The 21,577-nt window shown below is 37.5% G+C and overlaps 1 protein-coding gene across 1 annotated transcript in view; it reads left to right on the top strand.

Moving 5' to 3' along the window:
- Window positions 1-13,033, top strand: part of SLC17A6 (solute carrier family 17 member 6) — a 54,692-nt gene extending 41,659 nt beyond the window's left edge. The window contains exons 4-12 of the mRNA XM_015823300.1: window positions 1,336-1,450; window positions 4,212-4,299; window positions 6,169-6,255; window positions 7,994-8,136; window positions 8,876-9,025; window positions 9,753-9,885; window positions 10,912-11,022; window positions 12,099-12,226; window positions 12,698-13,033. Of these exons, the coding sequence (XP_015678786.1) occupies window positions 1,336-1,450; window positions 4,212-4,299; window positions 6,169-6,255; window positions 7,994-8,136; window positions 8,876-9,025; window positions 9,753-9,885; window positions 10,912-11,022; window positions 12,099-12,226; window positions 12,698-13,033 (1,291 nt within the window). The remainder of the gene's footprint in view (window positions 1-1,335; window positions 1,451-4,211; window positions 4,300-6,168; window positions 6,256-7,993; window positions 8,137-8,875; window positions 9,026-9,752; window positions 9,886-10,911; window positions 11,023-12,098; window positions 12,227-12,697) is intronic.
- The last annotated feature ends 8,544 nt before the right edge of the window (window positions 13,034-21,577 follow it).

The following is a 21,577-nucleotide window of genomic DNA, read 5'->3' as shown; positions in this document are numbered from 1 at the left end:
ATCTAAGAAAATGAAATTCAATGGTAAAAAAAGTAAGGTTCTACATTTAGGCAAGAAAAACCAAATGTACAGGTATAGTATAGGGGGTACCTTGCTCCAATGGTAGCAACTGAGAGAGGGACCTCGGAGCCCTAGTGGACAATCACTTAAATATGAGCCAGCAGTGTGCTGCAGGTGCCAAAAAAGCCTACACAGTGCTAAGCTGCATTAACAGAGGGATAGAATCAAGATCAAGTGAATACCACTTTTATAATACCTTGGTAAGGCCACACTTGGAATACTGCATCCAGTTTTGGTCACCATGATATAAAAAAGATGTTGAGACTCTAGAAAGAGTACAGAGAAGAGAAACAAATATGATTAGGGGACTGGAGGCTAAAACATATAAGGAACAGTTGCTGGAATTGGGCATGTCTAGTTTAATGAAGAGAAGGACGAGGGATGACATGATAGCAGTGTTCCAATATCTCAGGGGCTGCCACAAAGAAGAGGGAGTCAAGCTATTCTCCAAAGCACCTGAAGGCAGGACAAGAAACAATGGATGGAAACTAACCAAAGAGAGAAGCAACCTAGAACTAAGGAGAAATTTTCTGACTGTTAGAACAATTAATCAGTGGAACAACCTGCTTCCAGAACTGTGAATGCTCCAAAACTGGACGTTTTTAAGAAGAGACTGGACAGCCATTTGTCTGAAATGGTATAGGGTTTCCTGCCTGAAAGGGGGTTGGATTAGATGACCTCCAAGTTCCCTTCCAACTTTATTATTATTATTATTATTATTATTATTATTATTATTATTATTATTATTATTATTATTATTATTATTATTATTATTACTACTACTACTACTACTACTACTACTACTACTACTACTACTACTACTACTACTACTATTTCAACATTAGTACTATGGTTGATCTTACCACTCAAAATGTTATTGCAACTGGGTTTTTTAAATAATGAAGATACTTTTTTCATGTAAAGAAGGATTTGGGGTGATCAGAAAATATTAAATATTTAATACCAAATTATTCTCTATTTAAGAAATAATTATTTGGACATTTAATTTTTTTTCTTCAATTTATATTCTAGCTTTTCTCTTGGAGTGCAAGAGAACACATTTCCCATTTTATTCACAAATAAGTTGTGAAGTAAATTGGGCTAAGGATCTCACCCAGTTTCCAGATATAAGTGTGGAATTGAACCTGGATCAGTCCCAGCATCTATGTCTTATAGAGAATACAGATATAGATCCATTATTAGCTCTACACACAATGTAAACATGATTATTAGCATTCAGGCATAGTTCTCAATAATTCCATTAATTTCTTTCAGGGTCTTTGGTGCAGCGATACTACTGACATCTACCCTCAACATGCTAATACCATCTGCTGCTCGGGTGCATTTTGGATTTGTCATCTTTGTCAGAATCTTGCAAGGCCTGGTTGAGGTACGGAACTGAAGTGCAAACTCTTCTACGGACAGCTTGAATCAGCAGTCAGTTTTCCTTTATTATGACCCTCAATGTGACACTTTGTTCCAACATCTTGCCTACTAAAGGAAGAGTGGGGCAGGTTATCAATGGCATTAAAAGAATGAATGAAGCCAATTCCTATAACCACTTCAGAGGAAAAGGAAGCCCAGTTGCCTTGGGCAACCAGTGCTGGACTGCCTCCAATTCACCATTCTCTTTATCTCTTGTCTTCTCTCTGCCTTTCCTAATCAGCTTAGCATCTTCAAGTATCTTGAAGGGGCCGTTTCAAATTAAGAGTCAACATTTTGCCTTTCTTAGTCAGCTTGGCATTTTCAAGTATCCTGAAGGGGCCATTTCAAATTAAATGTCCAAAATAGTGGCAATTTGGAGAGTCCAATGCTTCTCTATGCATGTGGCTTTTGTGAGATGTGGTGAGCTACCTGAACAAGCACAAGCCAACTTATTTTGGCCACAGTCCCACTTGCTTTAGGCTGTAGCCTCACTCGTACTGGAAAGTAACCCCAAATGTGCTTTTCCAAAGTAAAAATATCCCATAAGCTATAGAAAGGCATAAACAGTCAGGCATTTGATGCATAAATGGGATGATGCAAATACAGAATCTCTTTTAAGACTTTTTGTTTGTTCAAAAACTGGAGGCAGGAGAAACTGGAAAAGTAAGTGATTACAAGAAAACACAGCAAAAAGCAACAAAAAGGTATCCATAAACTGGGAAACGGCAGTTAAGATGCCAATGGACTTTTAAGGTCCATTCCTACTCTATAATTCTGTGATCATATCGGACAGGGGCCCCAAATTATGGACTGTGGCCCACTGCCAGACTGTGGCCTACTGGCCACCAGGCCGTGGGGCAGGCTGGCCAGTGTGTGCACTCACCCCCACTCAGGCTAGAGCCCGCAGACCTATTTGCACATGTGCATGGGGCTAGCAGTGGAGGCTACCACCTGCGCAAATGGGATAGCTAGCACCATGTGGGTTGTACAGTCCGCTTGCACATGTGTGAGGTGCTAGCAGAGGTGGTGGCTAGTGCCTGTGCACCTGCACAAATGGGGCTGCTAGCACCATGCGGGTTGCACGGCCCGTTCACGCCTTTGTGTGGGGCTAGTGGTGGCGGTGGCAGCTAACACCTGTGCACATGCGCAAATGGGGGTTGCTAGTGTTGTGCAGGTGCACACAGCTGTTCGCTCATGGCCTGTTCATGCATAGGCATGCGCACAAATTTCACAACTGCTCCCTTTGCCTTTGGGCCACCAGCATGAAAAGGTTGGTGATCTTTGATATAGGATGAGGCAGCCATATCTGGACTGCAAAATATGTATGACCACTTGATAGCAGCAAAAAGTTATTTTTTTTCTGTAATACTTTGCTACCATGTCTAGTGGACATCTGGATTTTGTCACCAAAATATGGTAGCCAAGGCATGGGACCTCAAGAAGAGCTATAGCAGAAGAGCAGAACAGCAGCAAGGTGAACTCTTGTTTCTGATCACTTGTCCTCTCTGCAAAAAAGATGCAGAAGTCCTTTGCACTGATAGAGGCATCAGAGACTCTGTTGATTCTCCCAGCTACCGTTGCTGATTGCTCTCTTCTTGTTTTTGCTGTCCTCTTCCTTCTTGCCAGTGAAGAAACGAAAAAAGAAGAGATGTATCTTGCACATCACCATGTGCTCATAATCTAATTTTGTACATTGTTTTTGATTTAATGTCCTTATCCACGTGAAGATAAAAACAGTGATCAAAGTTAAAAATGTTATTATAACAGTTGCCAAGGAAATGCATAAAATTAATGAATCAGAAGAGAAAAAACCCCCAAAAGAACATTGACTCAAGTTCCAGAAAATCACTGAAAAAGGATTAATACATTTCAAGGGTATCATATGTTACACATAATCAACATTTCCCACTTTTCCCTCTTTTTCAGTGTATGCTTTTTCATATGTGCTTTGAGCTGTTTTGTGAGTTGTGTTTATGTGGTGCCTTCCTATTGGCTGATTGGTGTGTTGATGGCTGGCAATTGGCTGTCATTTTCTTGGGCTGTGAAACCCTCAGCTCCTAAAAATTTGATAGGTTGGTGGTAATTTAGCACTGACAGGAGGCTGAATTAACAAGAGTGCTGAATTACTACCAGCCTATCAAATACTTAGGAGCTGAGGGCTTTGCAGCTGAGGAAACGACAGCTAATTGCCAGCTATCAACACACAAATCTGCCAATAGGAAGGCATCACATAAACATGACTCACAGAACAGCCCAAAGCATGTATTCCAGTACAGAAATTCCCTGAAGATGGGCTCCAGCATCTTGGAAGATGCTTGGAAGCGTAAATCTCTGGTCCCAGTGACTAGCCCAAATGCTCTCCGATTTTATGCCTTATGATTTCTGCACCCACCCTTTGGGCCTTGCAACAGGGCTTGAAGACCTAATCCAATCTGCCAACTAGCCTAGGACCCCAGTGGGGGTGGGGGGTGGTATTTGGGGTGGTGGTTAACAGATTAGACATCTTGGTCAATTGAATATTAATGAATGTTAAATTTATGATCTTTATTATGTTAATGTTTTATATGGTATTTTTACTGAATAATTGTAAGCCACTTAGAGTCAGCTTGGCAAGATGGGTGGCATAAGAAGTTAAATAAATAAATAAATACTTTTGCCCCTTTTGTTTAACCTTTTATTTGTATAGTCAGTTGTAGCATCTGTAAATCAAGTAACCTTCTTCACAGGGTGTAACTTATCCAGCTTGCCATGGAATATGGAGCAAGTGGGCTCCTCCTTTAGAGAGAAGTAGACTAGCAACTACATCTTTCTGTGGTAAGCGACATCTCCATTATTTCACTTGTTTTATATTCTCCTTTTTCTAGCATACACTGAAATAAACTTTCTGCAGCTCATCATCAATATTCACACATACTGATTGGAGTGAGTTTTGCGAAATCAAATTTGGGTCGATCACCAGGACCAGAGATTTATGTTTCCAAGCTTTCGGATTCATGCTGGAGCCCATCTTCAGGGAATTTCTCTCTTGGAATATGTGCTTTGGGCTGTTTTGTGAGTTGTGTTTATGTGGTGCCTTCCTATTGGCTGATTGGTGTGTTGATGGCTGGCAATTGGCTGTCATTTCCTTGGGCTATGAAACCCTCAGCTCCTAAAAATTTGATAGGTTGGTGGTAATTTAGCACTGATAGGAGGCTGAATTAACAAGAGTGCTGAATTACTACCAGCCTATCAAATACTTAGGAGCTGAGGGCTTTGCAGCTGAAGGAAACGACAGCTAATTGCCAGCTATCAACACACAAATCTGCCAGTAGGAAGGCATCACATAAACACGACTCACAGAACAGCCCAAAGCATGTATTCCAGTACAGAAATTCCCTGAAGATGGGCTCCAGCATCTTGGAAGATGCTTGGAAGCGTAAATCTCTGGTCCCAGTGACTAGCCCAAATTCGATTTCACATCATTAACCTGGGACACGTATATTTGCCTTCATTCAGGAGTGAGTTTTGTTTCCACAGAGAACAATTCAGACTCATGAATAGACTCATTTTGTTTGCGTGAACAAAAGTTAAAAACTTGAGAACTGATTCTTGAATGTTAGACATCTTATTCTGGCGAGGATATTTGGATTTATCAGTCTGAATCAATAATTGTGGAAGAATAATGTGTTTCCCCAGTTTTTTGTGTGTTAATTTACAGGTCTGGAAACGACATAGTTAAGCCATTGTAGCTGTGAGATAAAATTAAAGGATCTAAGCATAGCATATAGATCACAATATTAATACATTGAAGATGGTGTGGTATGTAGTTAAGATGCAGAAAGATGCAGGTTATATTCTTTCTTTAGTCACAGAAACAACTGAGTGCTTTGAGGCCCTAACTCTAAGCCCTAGATTGGGAAATGGAAAACATATTTATCTATCAATTTACACTGGGCAACCATGTTAGTTTATAGTCTATAAGCTTCAATGAAGAGACCTTCACTCAGCAATGGATTGATTTAGGTTGATAACAACAACAATAATAATTAATATACTACGTCAGCTTTCCAGCTTTCCAGCTTGACAAATAAAGACAAGTGCATCCAAAAGAATTTCTTAAGTATTCATGGCTACAGTTTATTGGGTACATTTTTTCCTGGATATAATAATAATAATAATAATAATAATAATAATAATAATAATGATGATGATGATGATGATGATGATGATGATGATGATGATGATGATGATGATGATGATGATGATGATGATAAAGTTGGAAGGGACCTTGGAGGTCATCTAGTCGATTATAGGATGGTTATATGAACTAATCATCTGATAACATTAACCAATAAGATTGTAGGATTATTTGTAGAGGTTATTTCATTTATTTTCAACTTCTTGTACACCTGAAAGGAAACAGATTAGGAAAGAAAGACCTAAATAATTCATATGATCGTTTTAACCAGAAGATATTAGTGAACAGTTTTCTTAGAAACTAGAAAGATGTCTTTCAAAGGCACCCAATAGGAGTCACAATGAGGTTCCCATCACATAATTGACATAATGATATCATGAGATATGAAATGCTGCTGCCACCTGCAGATACCCAAGATGCCAATGGGAATTGAATTTCAGATTTGATGCCATTTCAATAGATGTTTATAATTTACTTGTGTGTGTTTTTTAATTATCATTCTCTAGGATCCTATGCAGGTGCAGTCATTGCAATGCCATTGGCTGGGATTTTAGTGCAATATACAGGATGGTCTTCTGTGTTCTATGTGTATGGTATGATCTTCTCTTCTCATCTTGCTTTAGAAAAGAAATGAGGGAAAGTTAGTAACCATAAATATAATCCAACAGTCTGAGAGGAAGGATGAAGCAGTCATTTAGGACCATGTCCAACAATGTCACTCTATCCATTAATGTTCTGAAATTCAGGAAAACAAGGAATGGTGATTTTTGGCAACCCCTCGCTTATGAGTCCATCATCCCCAATGCTGTTCTGATTTTTTTCTGGAACAAATTGACAGCTCAAACCCAGTTTTGGGATCCCAGATTATGAGTCAGAATATGGCTGTGTTCTAATGCTATATATAAATACATTAGAAACAAGAGGAGAAAAACTCTGGGGGAATTTAGACAGAAAGAACATTCAAAAAGGACAAATTAGATTGCCTCGAAATACAATTCCCCAAACAGTGGAATTGTTCAGACTGTCAAATTTGGCCTAAATGAGGACAGTGACTCAGTCATGTTACACTTAATTCAGTGTAAAACAGGGCAGGTTGAATTTCCATCCACGAATCTGATCTTTGATTAGAATAATTTTTATGGAAATGAAGTTAATTATTGTAAAAGGCATAGAGGATTCTCAGTAAGAAACTGTAGAGGAGCAGAAAGGACCTTTCTGTAAAGTGGGTTTTTAACTGAAAAATTAACTGATAGCAATTGTATTTAAGGAGGCAAAAATCAATAGATGGAACATTTCTTGTATGTACAGTAACTACCGGTATTTATAAATTTGAGATAAATCCAGATGAAGAATCATCTTTAGAAGGCATAAAATGTTAAACAATAATTTGAACATTCCATCCCAAATGTCTCAAATTTCATCCATGCATTGTTTCCTAAGTTCTCTTGAGAGTCCAGTAATTTACCAAGTGTTTTCGGAGATGTTAGGATTTTCCAAAGTTTTGACCATTTTTAAGACAACATTGTTTATAGGAGAATAGGGGCAATTATATTAAACATGTGAATTTGAAGAATGAAACTAGAGATGAAATAATTCTCCACCGTACAACTAATTCCATCCATATGTGGATGATATGCCGAGAATCAGATTTATTTTACCTGCTCTTTTCCTTTTCTCCCATGGTTTAGCCGTAGTTCTCATTCTTCCCCTTCTCCACTGTAAGATTCAAGAGGGAGTCCAAACTAGATAAGGCCTGAAAGGCAGTGTTCACTCCACTGTCCTTTATTTTATGCATTCTCTTTCATTTTGTGCAAGAAATCTATCGAATTGGATAGGAATTTTATTCAGCTTTTTTAAGGTGGTATTTTTCAGCTGGACTGCTATGGCTATAGCCTGTACCTGTTCTATTTCATGGAATCTTCTGAAAAGGCCTAAAACTATTCAACTTATGTTGGGAAGTCATGGTGAATAAATGAATATATGACCCATTTGCTTAACTTAACAGAAGAGGATTCCTGTGATCAGGAAGAAGTTACATCCCTGCTTTTATAAGGTTACATCAGATTTTCCAACTGTACCCCGTAATTATTCTAGCAGAGTAGTAGAATCACCAGGGATTGCATACTTTCTTAATCCCTTGGGGATTAAATAATCTGAAATAGAATTAAAATATGTTCATAAACTTAGAGATATTATTTGGAGAGTGTCTGTTTAGATAAAAAACAAAGTAACATTTCAAACAGGTGATTTTCTAAAACCAATGTTTACTTCTTGAGTAGGAGGTTTCCATTTCAATTCCATTTCAACTTGTCCTCCTATTATGTCCAACAGGAAGTTTTGGCATTGTTTGGTATATGTTTTGGCTTTTGGTGTCATATGAGAGTCCTGCAAAGCACCCTACAATTACAGATGAGGAGCGCAGATACATAGAAGAAAGCATTGGAGAGAGTGCTAATCTTCTAGGAGCAATGGAAGTAAGGATTTTACTGCTGTGTGTGTTTCTGTACAGACCTCAAGAAAAACAATAAGCTGCCAGCTAAGTCAGAGACAGTATTAAAAATGAAGATGGTTTCATCTGAGCTATGTAGCACTTAATCTTGTTAACTGTTTTTTTTTAATTCAATTGCTATATTAAATCTCATCTTTTGAATTCTCACTCTAGTCTTCACCTCAGGGTAAAGATCATGTAACACCAAGAATAATGTTAAAAGTTAAATAATAACATAGACAAGTTAAGGATTCTGCTGTTATGTATGTGATGACACATATCAAATCAAAGGCCAGCAAAATAAGTCAACAGAATATGTATTCTATTTCTCTCCTTGTTTTTCTTTTTTTTCTTTTTTTTAACTTTGTGTTTCCCTTTACATATTTAATAAATAAATATATTATATTATCAATAACATGAAAAGTCATATGTGGTGTATACATTCATATGTGATTCTGCTGATGAAAAATGACAAAAAATAGAGTAAAACCACGAAATCTAGTTTTAAAAAGTGTGGGAGGTAATTGGAACATAGTTTTTAAAAGATGTATCATATTGTTTGTAGTTTATAGTGCTGTAATCCCTGGTCTCTCGAAATTTACAGTTTCTGTTTGTTTTTCACACATGCAAATGAGAAAGCACAAATACGGAAGCGTGCACACTAAGAGCAGCTTTAAACTCTTTAATATGTCTAAGAAATAACCAGCTGCTTTCTTCCTTTACAGAAATACAAGACTCCATGGAGAAAATTTTTTACTTCTATGCCAGTCTATGCAATCATTGTTGCAAATTTCTGTAGAAGTTGGACTTTTTATCTGCTCCTTATTAGTCAACCTGCTTACTTTGAAGAGGTGTTTGGATTTGAAATAAGTAAGGTAATTTCTTATTACTTGAAACTTGAACTGGCATATTGTAAAGGTTCTTGGATCTCAACATAAAATATATGGACCTTCCTTAATATTCACTAGGCTTCCTATCCCACCATTTTAAAAAAGATTAAACAAGCAAGATAAATAAGCAAGAAGCTAGCTTTCATGAAGCAAAGCATTATCCTTAAGCATAATCTGTATTTTCAACAGTGTTTCTGATTCTCATGGAAGCCAGATAAAATCTTAAAAAATAAAAAGTGGGTAACTATAGTGTAGTGTTCTGTGTGTATGTGTGTTTTGCCTCCCTCCTCTCAACAGAATGGCAGCACCCTGAAAATGATTTGAGTCCCTAGGAGTTATCCAGAAAAGCCAGTTCCTTTCTTGCCATAGTTGTTAAATGAATCACTGCAGTTGTTAAGTTAATAACACGGTTGTTAAATGAATCTGGCTTCCTCTTTGACGTTCCTTGTTAGAAGGTTGCAAAAGTTGATCTTATGACCCTGGCACATTGCAACCATCATAAATATGAGTCAGTTGCCAAGTGTCTGAATTTTGATCACATGACCATGGGGATGCTGCAATGGTCATACGTGTGAAAAAACAATCATAAGTCATATTTTTCAGGGCCTTCAGGTCATTAATGGAACCGTTGTGCATTTGTTTATCTGCTAAATTTCCCCCCATCAATCCATTTATTCTATTAGAACTTCTTTATTAAAATTTCTGATTTTAGGTGGGAATGCTGTCTGCACTGCCACATTTAGTGATGACCATTATTGTGCCTATTGGGGGACAAATTGCAGACTTTCTAAGAAGCAAGCAAATTCTTTCAACCACTACAGTCAGGAAGATAATGAACTGTGGAGGTAAGTTTACTTGTTATTAAAAGGCTTGTTGGAACAACCTACAAGTATTGCACTGCATAAAATATCAAATTCACAATAGGTTCACATAAACTGATAGTAGTTTATGAGTACAAAATTGCTTTGCTTGTAACTGTTATAAAATAGAAGTACCAGCATAACCAAAATAACCATACACTGAACATAAATTTGGGTAAACTCTGGGAGAAAGTGAAGGATGGGGAGGGGGGTCCATGGTGTTGCAAAGCGTTTGACATGAATTAGCGACTCAACAACAACAGCAGTTTCAAAAAACCTTGATTAATACTTGGACCATGATAGTCAGTCACCACTGATTAATATCCTAGAGAAAGAGTTAGGGTTAGAGTAAGGTAAATAAAGTTCCAGTTAAGTTCCACCTGTATTGAATTCATGGATACAGAACCATAGAATTAGAAGATATGATAAAGGTAATTTAATCCAACTCAGCTCAGTGAAGTACGCAGTAAGGTATCTGCCAGATGGCTGTTCACCAATTGAACAGAAGAGAATATATGTAGCTCAGGGCTGAACTATGGGAATCTTTGGTGTTCTCTGAGCATGGCTAATTGCTTGCAGACATTTCATTACCTAGCTAGATAACAGAATCAGTGTGAATAAGTGTGAGGTTTACTGCCTGTTTATATATGATAGCTTGCCCTGGCAGTTTTGATGAGGATGTAGGACTTTTATAATTTGTTGGCTGCTATGCATTTTATTTTCTCTGTTCTAAGTTCATTTTAGTGGTTGTATATATTGTATATATACTTTTCCTGGCAACAATATGGAAGCAGCTTATCACTGTCTTCTTCCAACACCTTTTGACTTTCCAATCTATTCTACAACTCTATTGTTTACCGAAGTCTCTCGTCTATCTGCTAACCAAATTTACTCTGCTTAGCTTTCCGAAACAAGCTAAGACTGGCTAGTTGTTCTACCTAGCTGTACTAAATGCTCTGAAAGAACAATAAGCATTATCAAGTTTTTTTTATTATTATTATTTTCCCCAAGGGTTTGGAATGGAAGCAACCCTTCTCTTGGTAGTTGGATATTCTCATAGTAGAGGTGTGGCCATTTCTTTCCTTGTTCTTGCTGTGGGGTTCAGTGGATTTGCTATATCTGGTAAGTTAATTTCTTTATCAGTGTAATATATTCCATTATAATAAACAAGATAATATGAGAAATATATTCAGAGCTTAGCTTCTGGAATTCTTTTACTAGCAATGGGCATAGGAAATATCTGTATTTTCTTCTGCATGTTGTAACTGGATGTGGGTATGCATCACTATGTCTCTTATGGCCTATGTCTACCAGAAATCATGTGCTGGGCTGCACATACTTCATTCTGGTGCATGTGGTTGACAGGGAGGATAAAGTGGGCTTTAAATAGGGCAGTCACCAAATTCTCATGCCACAGTCTCTCTCTGCAGTCTCTGGACTATCTGTCAGACAAATCTTTCTCTGGCCAACTTCTTCCATCATATGAATCTTTGACCAACGTCTTCCATCCTATGAAACCATTAGTTCAACTGCAGAGGGTAATTGTGCTGACACATTCTGAATCCCTTTACATATTACTTTCCAGAATTCTGTTGGGTTTGAAAAAAGAAAGAAAGAGCAAATTAGGGAAAACTCATGGAACACTCTGGATACTAACCATAGAAGTAATCTGTATTTCTCTATTTCATTTCTTTATGGATAATATATTGTGTTGTGTATATTTCTGTTTTACCCTCATGTTGCATCTGGATATATTTTGTATCAGGAAGTGTAGAATGAGCTGTATATATACAACCCTGGATCTTATGGAGGAATGGCTTTAGAATGCAGCAGTCACCATTTCTAACCACTATCTGACTACTTCTCCCATTCACATGTATTTGAGATGTTTTCTGCAGTGCCTCCAGATCCATCCCTATCTTTCTTTGGCGAGCTTCTCCCACTAGGCGAGCTTTGGTCCTGTTCTTCCCATTTTTGCAAAGTTATCTTAATGATAGATAGACAGATCCTGAGCTCATGCATATAATTTATTTTCAACATTTCACTGAGTTGGAAAGAATATAAATGGATCGAAATGAATTTAATATCATCTTAAGGTTTACTATGAATGTTGTTCTAAACATAATAGGTAAAACAAACATTTAGTGATATATTCTTTTTTCTATGGCTCTGTTAACAAGCATTATTTTATATTACAGGATTCAATGTCAATCATTTAGATATTGCTCCGAGGTATGCCAGTATCTTAATGGGGATTTCAAATGGAGTTGGAACATTGTCTGGGATGGTGTGCCCGATAATTGTTGGAGCAATGACAAAAAACAAAGTAAGTTTTGCTACATTACAGTTTCCAAAAGTAGTTTTGGTTATTATTAGCCTTGAAAAAAATGGTATTCATGTTCCAATCTGATCAAATTCATTATCGCATGTCACAAGTATAAGTGGTGTAAGTTCACATGTTATATTCCACAATAAAAGTGAATTCTGACTAGCTTCTTCACCTTATGATGTTAATGAAAGTCCATGGTGAATAAGATGAGAAATAAGGATAACATTCCTTGGGTATTTTTTTAAAAGAATATTGTCCTTATTTTCTCTTAAGATTTTTTCAAGTTTTTCAGGCTAGTTCTCCCTGTTACCCCTTACTCCTTAAAGTGCACTTTCTTCTTCCTTTGTACAATAGTTAGATACAGTTCCATAAAAACTAGTATAAGCCAAAAGAATCCCCAAAACCTATTTTGGTAGTGTGACCTGAGCCTCCCATGTTATTCTGATGGCCCCATCTTTTTTGTCATAGACACGTGAAGAATGGCAGTACGTCTTTCTTATTGCTGCTTTGGTCCATTATGGGGGAGTCATATTCTACGGAATATTTGCTTCAGGAGAAAAGCAACCATGGGCAGACCCTGAACAGACGAGTGAAGAAAAATGTGGCTTCATTCACGAAGACGAACTTGATGAAGAAACAGGGGACATTACTCAGAATTATGTAAATTATGGTACCACTAAATCTTACGGTGCTACAACCCAGGTTAATGGTGGCTGGCCAGATGGCTGGGAGAAGAGAGAAGAATTTGTACAAGAAGAAGCACAAGACTCATATAGTTACAAGGAAGGAGAGGATTATTCATAACAGGCCTATGTTGGGTATATTTTGTAGTGTTTGTGATTTATTCATTGTGACTGTTTACGCACGCGTGCACCACACAGACACGGACACCAATGTGACATAAACATGTAAACACATATCAGACAAGAAGGTCTTACTATAAAAACCAAGAAATACTACCATTCAAGTGCAATCTGTATGAGTTTGTGACATTTCATCACTTCCATTTGGGTGTCTCCATGCTATAGAGTTTTAAGGGTTATCTGGTCAAAATTACACAGGAAACTAGGTCTTTGCAGTATAAATGAGTGAAAAACTCAAAACTAAGGAAAAGCACAACTACCATGCAAATTGGGACATCAAATGTTCAGTTTAGAAAGCCGAAACTTCTTGATCATTTAAAAATGCACTTACATATCGTATTGAAAGAGAACAAAACATTGTTTGTGTGTAGGTTTACTTGGTACAATGTAAGAAATGTATGGTTGGTCAAAATCAAGTATTTCTTCTCAAGTAAGACTTCCATTTTAGCCCCAGCTCAAGTCCTTTAAAGAGAATTAAATTGAGACTTTACAGAGCAGTCTAAAATATAATGTTTATTGTGATTATATATCGTCAGGCTATTTTATTTTTGTTAATTGGTTGCTTTCATTGAACATTTAGGCACAAACTTTTCATTTCTGTTATTTGCAGGCCAATACAGCAGTTGTTTGTGTCAGGTTCTTCCTGATAGCTATCAACCAGTAAATATATATAATTAGATATATATTTAGTCTGACCTTCCACGCAGAATAAATAAGCAGGATGAAAGAGTATTTCTTATAGTTATTGTTTGTATAAATTACTAGCCATAATAAATCTTATGTTCACCCAGACAAATCCAAAGAAAAATATACTGCAGACACATAGCCCTAGAAGAAACAAGTATTTCTTTGAAAGCCTTTTTAAAGTAAATGCAAGAAAAGGAAAAAGAAAATAATTATTTGTTTAATCCTGGATAGTTTTTCATGTTTTCAGAGGTTGTGCCACAATTCTATAAATAAAGTCATAGTTTATTGCAGATGCTGTATAATGATAGAAAATAGTGCTATTTTAAAGATTTCTGAATTTTAAAATAAATTCTATTTGTCTTGCAAACCAATAGAACTATAATGGACCCACAGAGTAGGAACAGCCATTTCCATAGTGAGCCCAAAGTGGCAAACCACAGGGGATGGGCTGCAGAAGAGGGTAATTTTTACAGTGCTCAAGTGCAATTCTAATTTCTCCAAATCCAATGGGAGGTTGGGCCCTGGCTTCATTGGGGTATGGATTGCAGTTTTGTGTCTTGTCCAGAAACCCGAGACCATGGAAGATCTCTAGGAGGCCCACCAAGCTTTTGCATGTGCAGGCTTGCATTTGCTACAGTTGAGGAGCAAGTCAGAATATGTGCATCTGTTATGTGCGTGTGGACCTGCCATTCCCATTGAAGTGACTAGGGAAGCCCAAGAAAATGAGCTCTGTGAATGTGGAGCTCGGGATCAAGGCCTTGTATTTCTTAGAACGTTCTTCAATAAGAATTGTAATGTTAGTGTACCAAGCAATAAGTGCCATGCACTATTAAGTGCATGATCTTTTAATCTTTGTTACTACCACTACTGAGCTTGTAGTAGATCCTTGAGACAGTTTGGGTTAATACATTTTACAAAAGCAAAACAGACAGGACTAATCAACAATAAAACGTTCATTCTGCTACTAGACCACTTAATGCTCTAAAAAAAAAAAGTATCCATTTCCCAGCTCAATGAAATGATTAGTGTTGTATGTTAAAAAGCCATTTCAGGTTTTTTGATCTGCTCCTTGTATTGTGCTAGTATTTTAAGGCCCTGCTACTGCAATATACAACTCAAGGATCTTCTCCACCTCCTCCTTTCTCCTTCCTCCCATCCCTCCCCTCCTTCTCTTCTTGTACTAAACTTATCCCTACTTTTATCTGGAGAGAGAGAAAAAAGTCAATTATATATTTTGCTTTGTGCCTCAAAGTGATGTAAAATGTGGCCATAGCTTTTGCTGTGAAAAGATGTGGACTGTGTCACTTTTGTTGCTGCTAAAAAAAGTGTTAATAAATGCTCTATTTATCCTTTTATATATAAAGAAAAAATATTTGGGTGTTTTCTTTCAACATGTTTTCTATGACTTGGTTCTTAACTATTTTGCAAAACTGAATTGCCACACATAACTACCCAGGACTATAACACCCTAGGGCCATTTCTTTCCAGTTCTATTTTTAGGAAGGAAAACAGACACTTGTGTCTCTCAAGTGGTTATGTGCAGTAACAAACTATTCATTGTATGCTGAGTTCTGGTGGAATATCTAGGCCAGTGGTGGCGAACCTATGGCACACGTGCCAGAGGCGGCACTCAGAGCCCTTTCTGTTGGCACGCGTGCCACCGCCAGCAGCAGGTCCATCAGGCCGCCACCGCTGCCCGGAGCAGGAGCCCCGCCCAGCACAAAGGAGGCGAAGCAGCCAACTAACAAGCTTGAGTAGAGGTGGTAGAGCAGAGGTCACCATTGTCGATTGGCGGACTGGAAGAAAAGGGAGGGGGAAGTATTCTACATGTGCGCGTGCACGTACGGGGCCGTGAGTATGCATGCGCTGCAAATGAGGCGGGGCTAGTGCCTGCGTGATACTCACTAGCCCTGCCCCATTCTTGCTTGGTGCAGCGCCTTGTATCTGCACCCCGCAGCGCGGGCCATTTTTGCGCCCCTGGTTTTTGCGTGCCTCCCGAGGGCACCACAATGCTGATGGGCCCCTGGTACTTTGCGATAAATAAGTGGGTTTTGGGTTGCGGTTTGGGCACTCGGTCTCTAAAAGGTTCTCCATCACTGATCTAGGCATTCAACTCTGCCAAATGAAACATCCCAACATGTCTCCCATCATTGGTTCTTAAGTCAGTTCATCACATTGTAACCTACCAGTGCTTCCTTAACAATTCCAAACTAGTTGACGGCAGAATCAGATATATCGCCCTTGTTTGCTGATTAGCCACCCTAATCCAAAATTGATTTTTCCTGTTATTCACTTATGTAGAAAAGCTCTAAAATCAGTGTTTCTCAAACTTGGCAATCTTTAAGATGTGTGGCTGAGGAATTCTGGGAGTTGAAATCCACAAGTCATAAAAGGGCCAAGTTTGAAGATTCCTGCTCTAAATGATGCATAACCCAGAGTGAGTGAGATTATGCCCCAGGTGAGTCTAAAGTTATCTAGGAATGAACTAATTTTTCCTGGTAAGCTAACTCCTTTGCTCTTGCTTCATGTTGTGTGAACTACATACTGGAAAGTTGGTGGCTTCTGATTTGGCAGAGACAATCTCATTGTAGTCTCCTTGGTAAGGCTTACTATTTACCCCATGGTGACCCAGGAGAAGGAAAAGAAGCAGAAGGCTGTGTGGTGCATAGATCGGCCAGGCTGATCAAGTCTACCTATGGAGGTGCTGAAGTTGATTGTGCTATCATGGATTTCTGTTATTATTTTCACCTCTAGAGTTAAAATCTTTTAAAAGGCCAAATACAGGGAAACAAAAGCTTCCCACTTTATTTTGTGATGGCTGGGAGAATTAAAAATGCCTGTAACAGGATAGATCCAGCCATCTCGGGTTATGAGCTTATGGACTTCAAAACTAGTCTGTTGACAATAGAAGTGGAAGGATGGAATATACCACACCAGTTTCTTTTTTGGATATATAGGCCTGTATTATTCTTATTTTTTTCAAATTAGATCAAAAGGTAGGTCTTAAATAATTGGCTAAGTTTCAAGTATTTTATATACTCTCTCTCTCTCTCTCTCTCTCTCTCTCTCTCTCTCTCTCTCTCTCTCTCTCTCTCTCTCTCTCTCTCTCTCTCTCTCTCTCTCTCTCTCTCTCTGTGTGTGTGTGTGTGTGTGTTACCAGAATTCAGAGTTCTGCCTATTTGTTCATAGTTTTGAAATATTAGTGCTACCTAAAAAGAATTACATTCAATGAATTATCTGGCAATATTTTTTCACATGGCGCTGTTCATCTTCAGTGCAAATTCATTGTAACCTCTATTACAAATCTACCTTCAGCATGGATTTTGCCATTTCAAAAATAAATAAATAAATATCCACCCTTCTGGCTCATGAATTGTAAAAATACAATAAATGTCAATGGGTAAACTAAAAAAAAAAAGAACCTCTATTCAGCTGAATAACACTGACAGAAGAGTATCTATACATCAAAATGAAATTCTCTTTGGGATCTAAAGAGTGAAAACAAATACTGGAAGCAGAAGAAATGCCACAGAGAAAAGCTTCTATATTTGAAAGATCAACTCTTTATTTCAAGCCCTGTCAGAGAGAGATAAAAAAGTGTTTCTTTTTTTCTTTTTAGGGAGAGTGAGGGGATGTTAGCTCTAAAGCAATGTGAAAATCAAGCACACATTCCAATCCAAGTACCAAATTAACACCTTAATAGCAGCTTCATTGCATTTTATATCAAGATATAACAAAATGTTAAAAGTCCATAACAAAATTGCATCATTGTATGTTTCATTAGAAGCTAAGTAGCTTCATTAGAAGCTAATCCACTCCAAAATATTTCAGACTAAAAATATAATCGGATTAGAATGGAATTTTTATGTCATTTGTAGATAGATACTTGGAGTTTCATTTTCCCTCTCAGCCAGAACTATTGATCTGATGATTAAAAAAAAACAACACGCTGGTATAAACATTTCCTAGGTAATCTTGCATTATTAGTATGGAAGGAATTTTCAGCTTAATCACAGTATCTTCGTTTCTCCTTGTTCCATTGTCAGCTAATTAGAATTGTCTATTTATGCCTATGTATTCTGTGTGGTTATTTAAGTAAGTCTGCAGGGATCAAATGTCTTAAGCTTCTGGAAGCAGAACACCAAGGTTCATGGCGTCATCACCAGAGGCTGTTTTCATTGTACTAAAGCCTCATGCAGACTGTTATGCTGTTATTCCACAAAAATGTGTGGAAGTTAAAAACTTAGTTCCACCCTTTATCATTTTATAAATAATTATTAATTAATAAAATATTGAAAATATTAAAGCTATTTTCAGGGGAAATATTATTTAAAGCAAAGTAAAGGTAAAAGAAGGGGTAAAGGAGTCCCTGTGGATTTTTATTCTGCTTGTTGTTGCCGACTATAGGGGGCATCATGAAGTGTGGTTACGTTCCTGCCAAAGTAGTAACTATTTATCTACTCACATTTATGTGCTTTTGAACTGTAAATCTAGGTTGGAAGAGCTGGTGCAAGAACAGGAGCTTACCCGGTCATGTGGTGCTCAGGTCTGGAACCTGGGCTGCCAAGTTCCAGCCAACAAGCCTAGCGACTTAACCACTGAGCCATTCCTATTATTAAAGTAAATCACTCTGATATCAGCAGGTAAGAGTGATGAAACATTTGAGGCCTTCTGTTCGCTCCTCTTTTTTTTCCCCTTTTCATACAAGTTCATCTGGTAGACTATAGTGAAGTGATGGCAAAGACTGGAAACTGTTGGATTCAGTTTAATCTGTCAGATCTCAGATTTAACTTGAATTAACTCTGTATAGAAAGCCAAGATTAGGCAAGAAGATTCTGTAAATTCTGGCTTAACTCAGAATGACAATTTGAATTGTCATGATTTGTATAAATACATATTCATTTAATGCACATTGTCAGGTCCAAAAGCAAGAATGATACGTGGCAGTTCTTCCAAATGGAGTTCTTTATTATTTAATACCTATAGATAAAATGTTGAGAGACTGAAGACTCTACTACAGTATCTGCATCAACAATATAGTAGTAGTAGTAGTTGTAATAATAATAGTAATAATAGTAGTAATAATAATAATAACAACAACAACAACAACAACAACAATAATAATAATAATAATAATAATAATAATAATAATAATAATAATAATAATAATAATAATAATAATAATAAAAAAGTTGGAAGGGACCTTAGAGGTCATCTAGTCCAACCCCTGCTCAGTCTGTGAATGGTCTTCACCCTCTTTCTGTCACGCATAATATCTGGGATAAGTTGCTTTCAAGTACTCCTCCAGAATGTACGGCCCTCCCGGGAATCCACAGTCTTGCTACATTCATCACATATATTTAAGATTTCATTATTGAAAGAAAAGTAGTAAAATATTAATTACATCTTGGATATCTTGCTGTTATGTTTGCTTTTAATTTTATTTGGCTTCTTTTGATTTCTTTCCTTCTTTTTCTTGTGTGTTTTTTTTCCTCCTACACCCCTGCCTCCTTCTTTTTTAGAGGGGTGTTAGCTTCAGTTAACTTTTTTCTTTTTATAATCAGGAGAATTTGAATCATATTGAAATTTCAAAAGTTGAATTCAATGGTGGGATGGTCATTTTCCAATAACCCTGCAGGATTATATGTTCCAAACCATAATTATTATATTATTTAAATCTAACTATAGATAGCCACAACTGAATTAAAATTCACATTATTCACAGTAACCAGGCTAATATATGGCACAGGCAACTGACTGATAGTACTCTGGCTATTGGGGTACAGTTTTTATTTTTACTTTGCCTCTCTTTCCAAGGGACAACAAAGATAGCCTTAAAATAAAGCTATTTTTTTAAAAATTGGAGATTCTTCCTGTTTCTAGCTTCAAACAATACTAATAAGCTGTGAATCTAACCTTGTATTAAATCAATAACTTTAGGTGTCAAACTCAGCAATTAATTTCAGAGATTGATTATACCCCACAGAGTTAAAATTTAAAATGTATAAAGAACTGTTTCTTTTCAATCAATTCGTGTAACAATATAACCTTTTCCTCCCTTTCACTAATACCTTTTTCAAATATCTTTTCTGGTTGTTTTTTTTAAAAGATGAAGCCAAAGAAATGGGTTAAAAACCTGTAAATTTAAGCACTGAATTCATCCACATAAATTTTTAAAATAGCTTTCTTCTCCTAGTTAGATTTATGCGTCTTCCACTTCATTTCATTATGCTGGTTTTTGAACCTTGCATGAATAGCTGTTTCTTCAAATAATGTTGAAGGGAAAGTAAGCAAAACTGTTGTATAAGTCAGCTGTTTAAAAAGAAACCAAGGGCAGAACTGAATAAAAAAGGGAATATGCTTAATATTGTAGATGCTGAAACACAGCCCCCCCAAAAGATCAGGAATCTGATGTTTTCAAACAAGTAAATGTTATTAAAAGGCATAAGGTTTCCTGTATGTACTACAATGGACCAATGCAATAAACCCCTTATACTTATTCTATACAGGTAGTCCTCGATTTACAACCACAATGGAGCCTAAAATTTTCATTGCTAAACAAGACAACTGTTAGATGAGTTGTGCCTCATTTTATGACCCTTTTTGCCACAGTTGTTAACTGAATCACTGCAATTAAGTGACTCATGCGGTTGTTAAGCAAATCTGGCTTCCCCCAATGGTTTTGCTTGTTGGAGCCAGGTGGGAAGGTTAGAAATGGTGTTCACAAGACCCTGGGACAGTGCAACTGTTATAAATGTAGGCCAGTTGTCAAGCACCTGGGTTTTAATAATGTGACCATTATGCAACAGTCATAAGTGTGAAAATTGGTCATAAGTAACTTCAAACAGTCACTAAAGGAATGGTTGTTAAGTCAAGGACTATCTGTACTAAAAATAGGTAGCAATTTTTCATGTTGAGAGGATGCCACAAGAGGGACAATCTGGCACAGTTGTGTTGTCAACAAAATATATAGGGCCACCAATTTCAGATCCAACCCCACCCCCCAACTCTTCATTGTTGGGATGGATGGTTGCAGAACACAGTTGGCCCAGGATAACATAGACGGAGTATTGGCTGTTGCCACTTTCTAGCTCTACTCTAGAATGCTGGTAAAATGGAGAACCTAAATCTTGATTTTAGCTGAAATCCTATTAGGTAGGTGAAGGATCTGTAGATAAGGCTGGAAATGATGCCTGCCTGATGCCCAGGACATCTTCTGTGCGTCAGTGTGGATGATATTGAGCTGATGGCACGGTATAGTTGAAGGAAGCTTCTTACTTGGAAGATTTTAAAATTCCATTCTTTTGGCTGCCTCTGCTGAATATTAGTTTGCAATGCTTTTCTGCCACCAGCAGCCCGGGGACCATATGTCATTTGTAGAGCAATGTAGCCAATCTCCCGGGAGAGATGTGGTGAAGTCATTCTGTCATATGCAACCATTAATTTAGCAGGGATTGCCTGCAAAGTGCGAGAAGATGCAGATGGATGAATTATTGATTTACACTTGGGACACTGATTGGAATACATTCGCAGCTCATCTTTAAAACAACAACCACAACCCTGTGTCTTTTTCCCCCTTAAAAAAAAAAAAAAGCAACAGCCACTCCCAGGCAATAACATTAGCACGAACACAGCCCAAGAATCTGTTGTTTCCTCTGCCCCCCCCCCCCCAGGCTACACAGTCTACAGGGCAGGATTTGTGATGATCATTTCACGGAAAATATTTCATTAAAAGCAATCTCATTCATATTTTCTTTAATCTGGCAAGTCTTGGGGCTTTGTAAAAAGCAGCTTAGCT

This window comes from Protobothrops mucrosquamatus, unplaced genomic scaffold (genome assembly GCF_001527695.2).
Source record: "Protobothrops mucrosquamatus isolate PMUCROS unplaced genomic scaffold, P.Mucros_1.0 scaffold1828, whole genome shotgun sequence".
In the NCBI taxonomy this organism is placed as follows: Eukaryota; Metazoa; Chordata; class Lepidosauria; order Squamata; family Viperidae; genus Protobothrops; species Protobothrops mucrosquamatus.
This window is presented reverse-complemented; position numbering and strand designations above follow the sequence as displayed.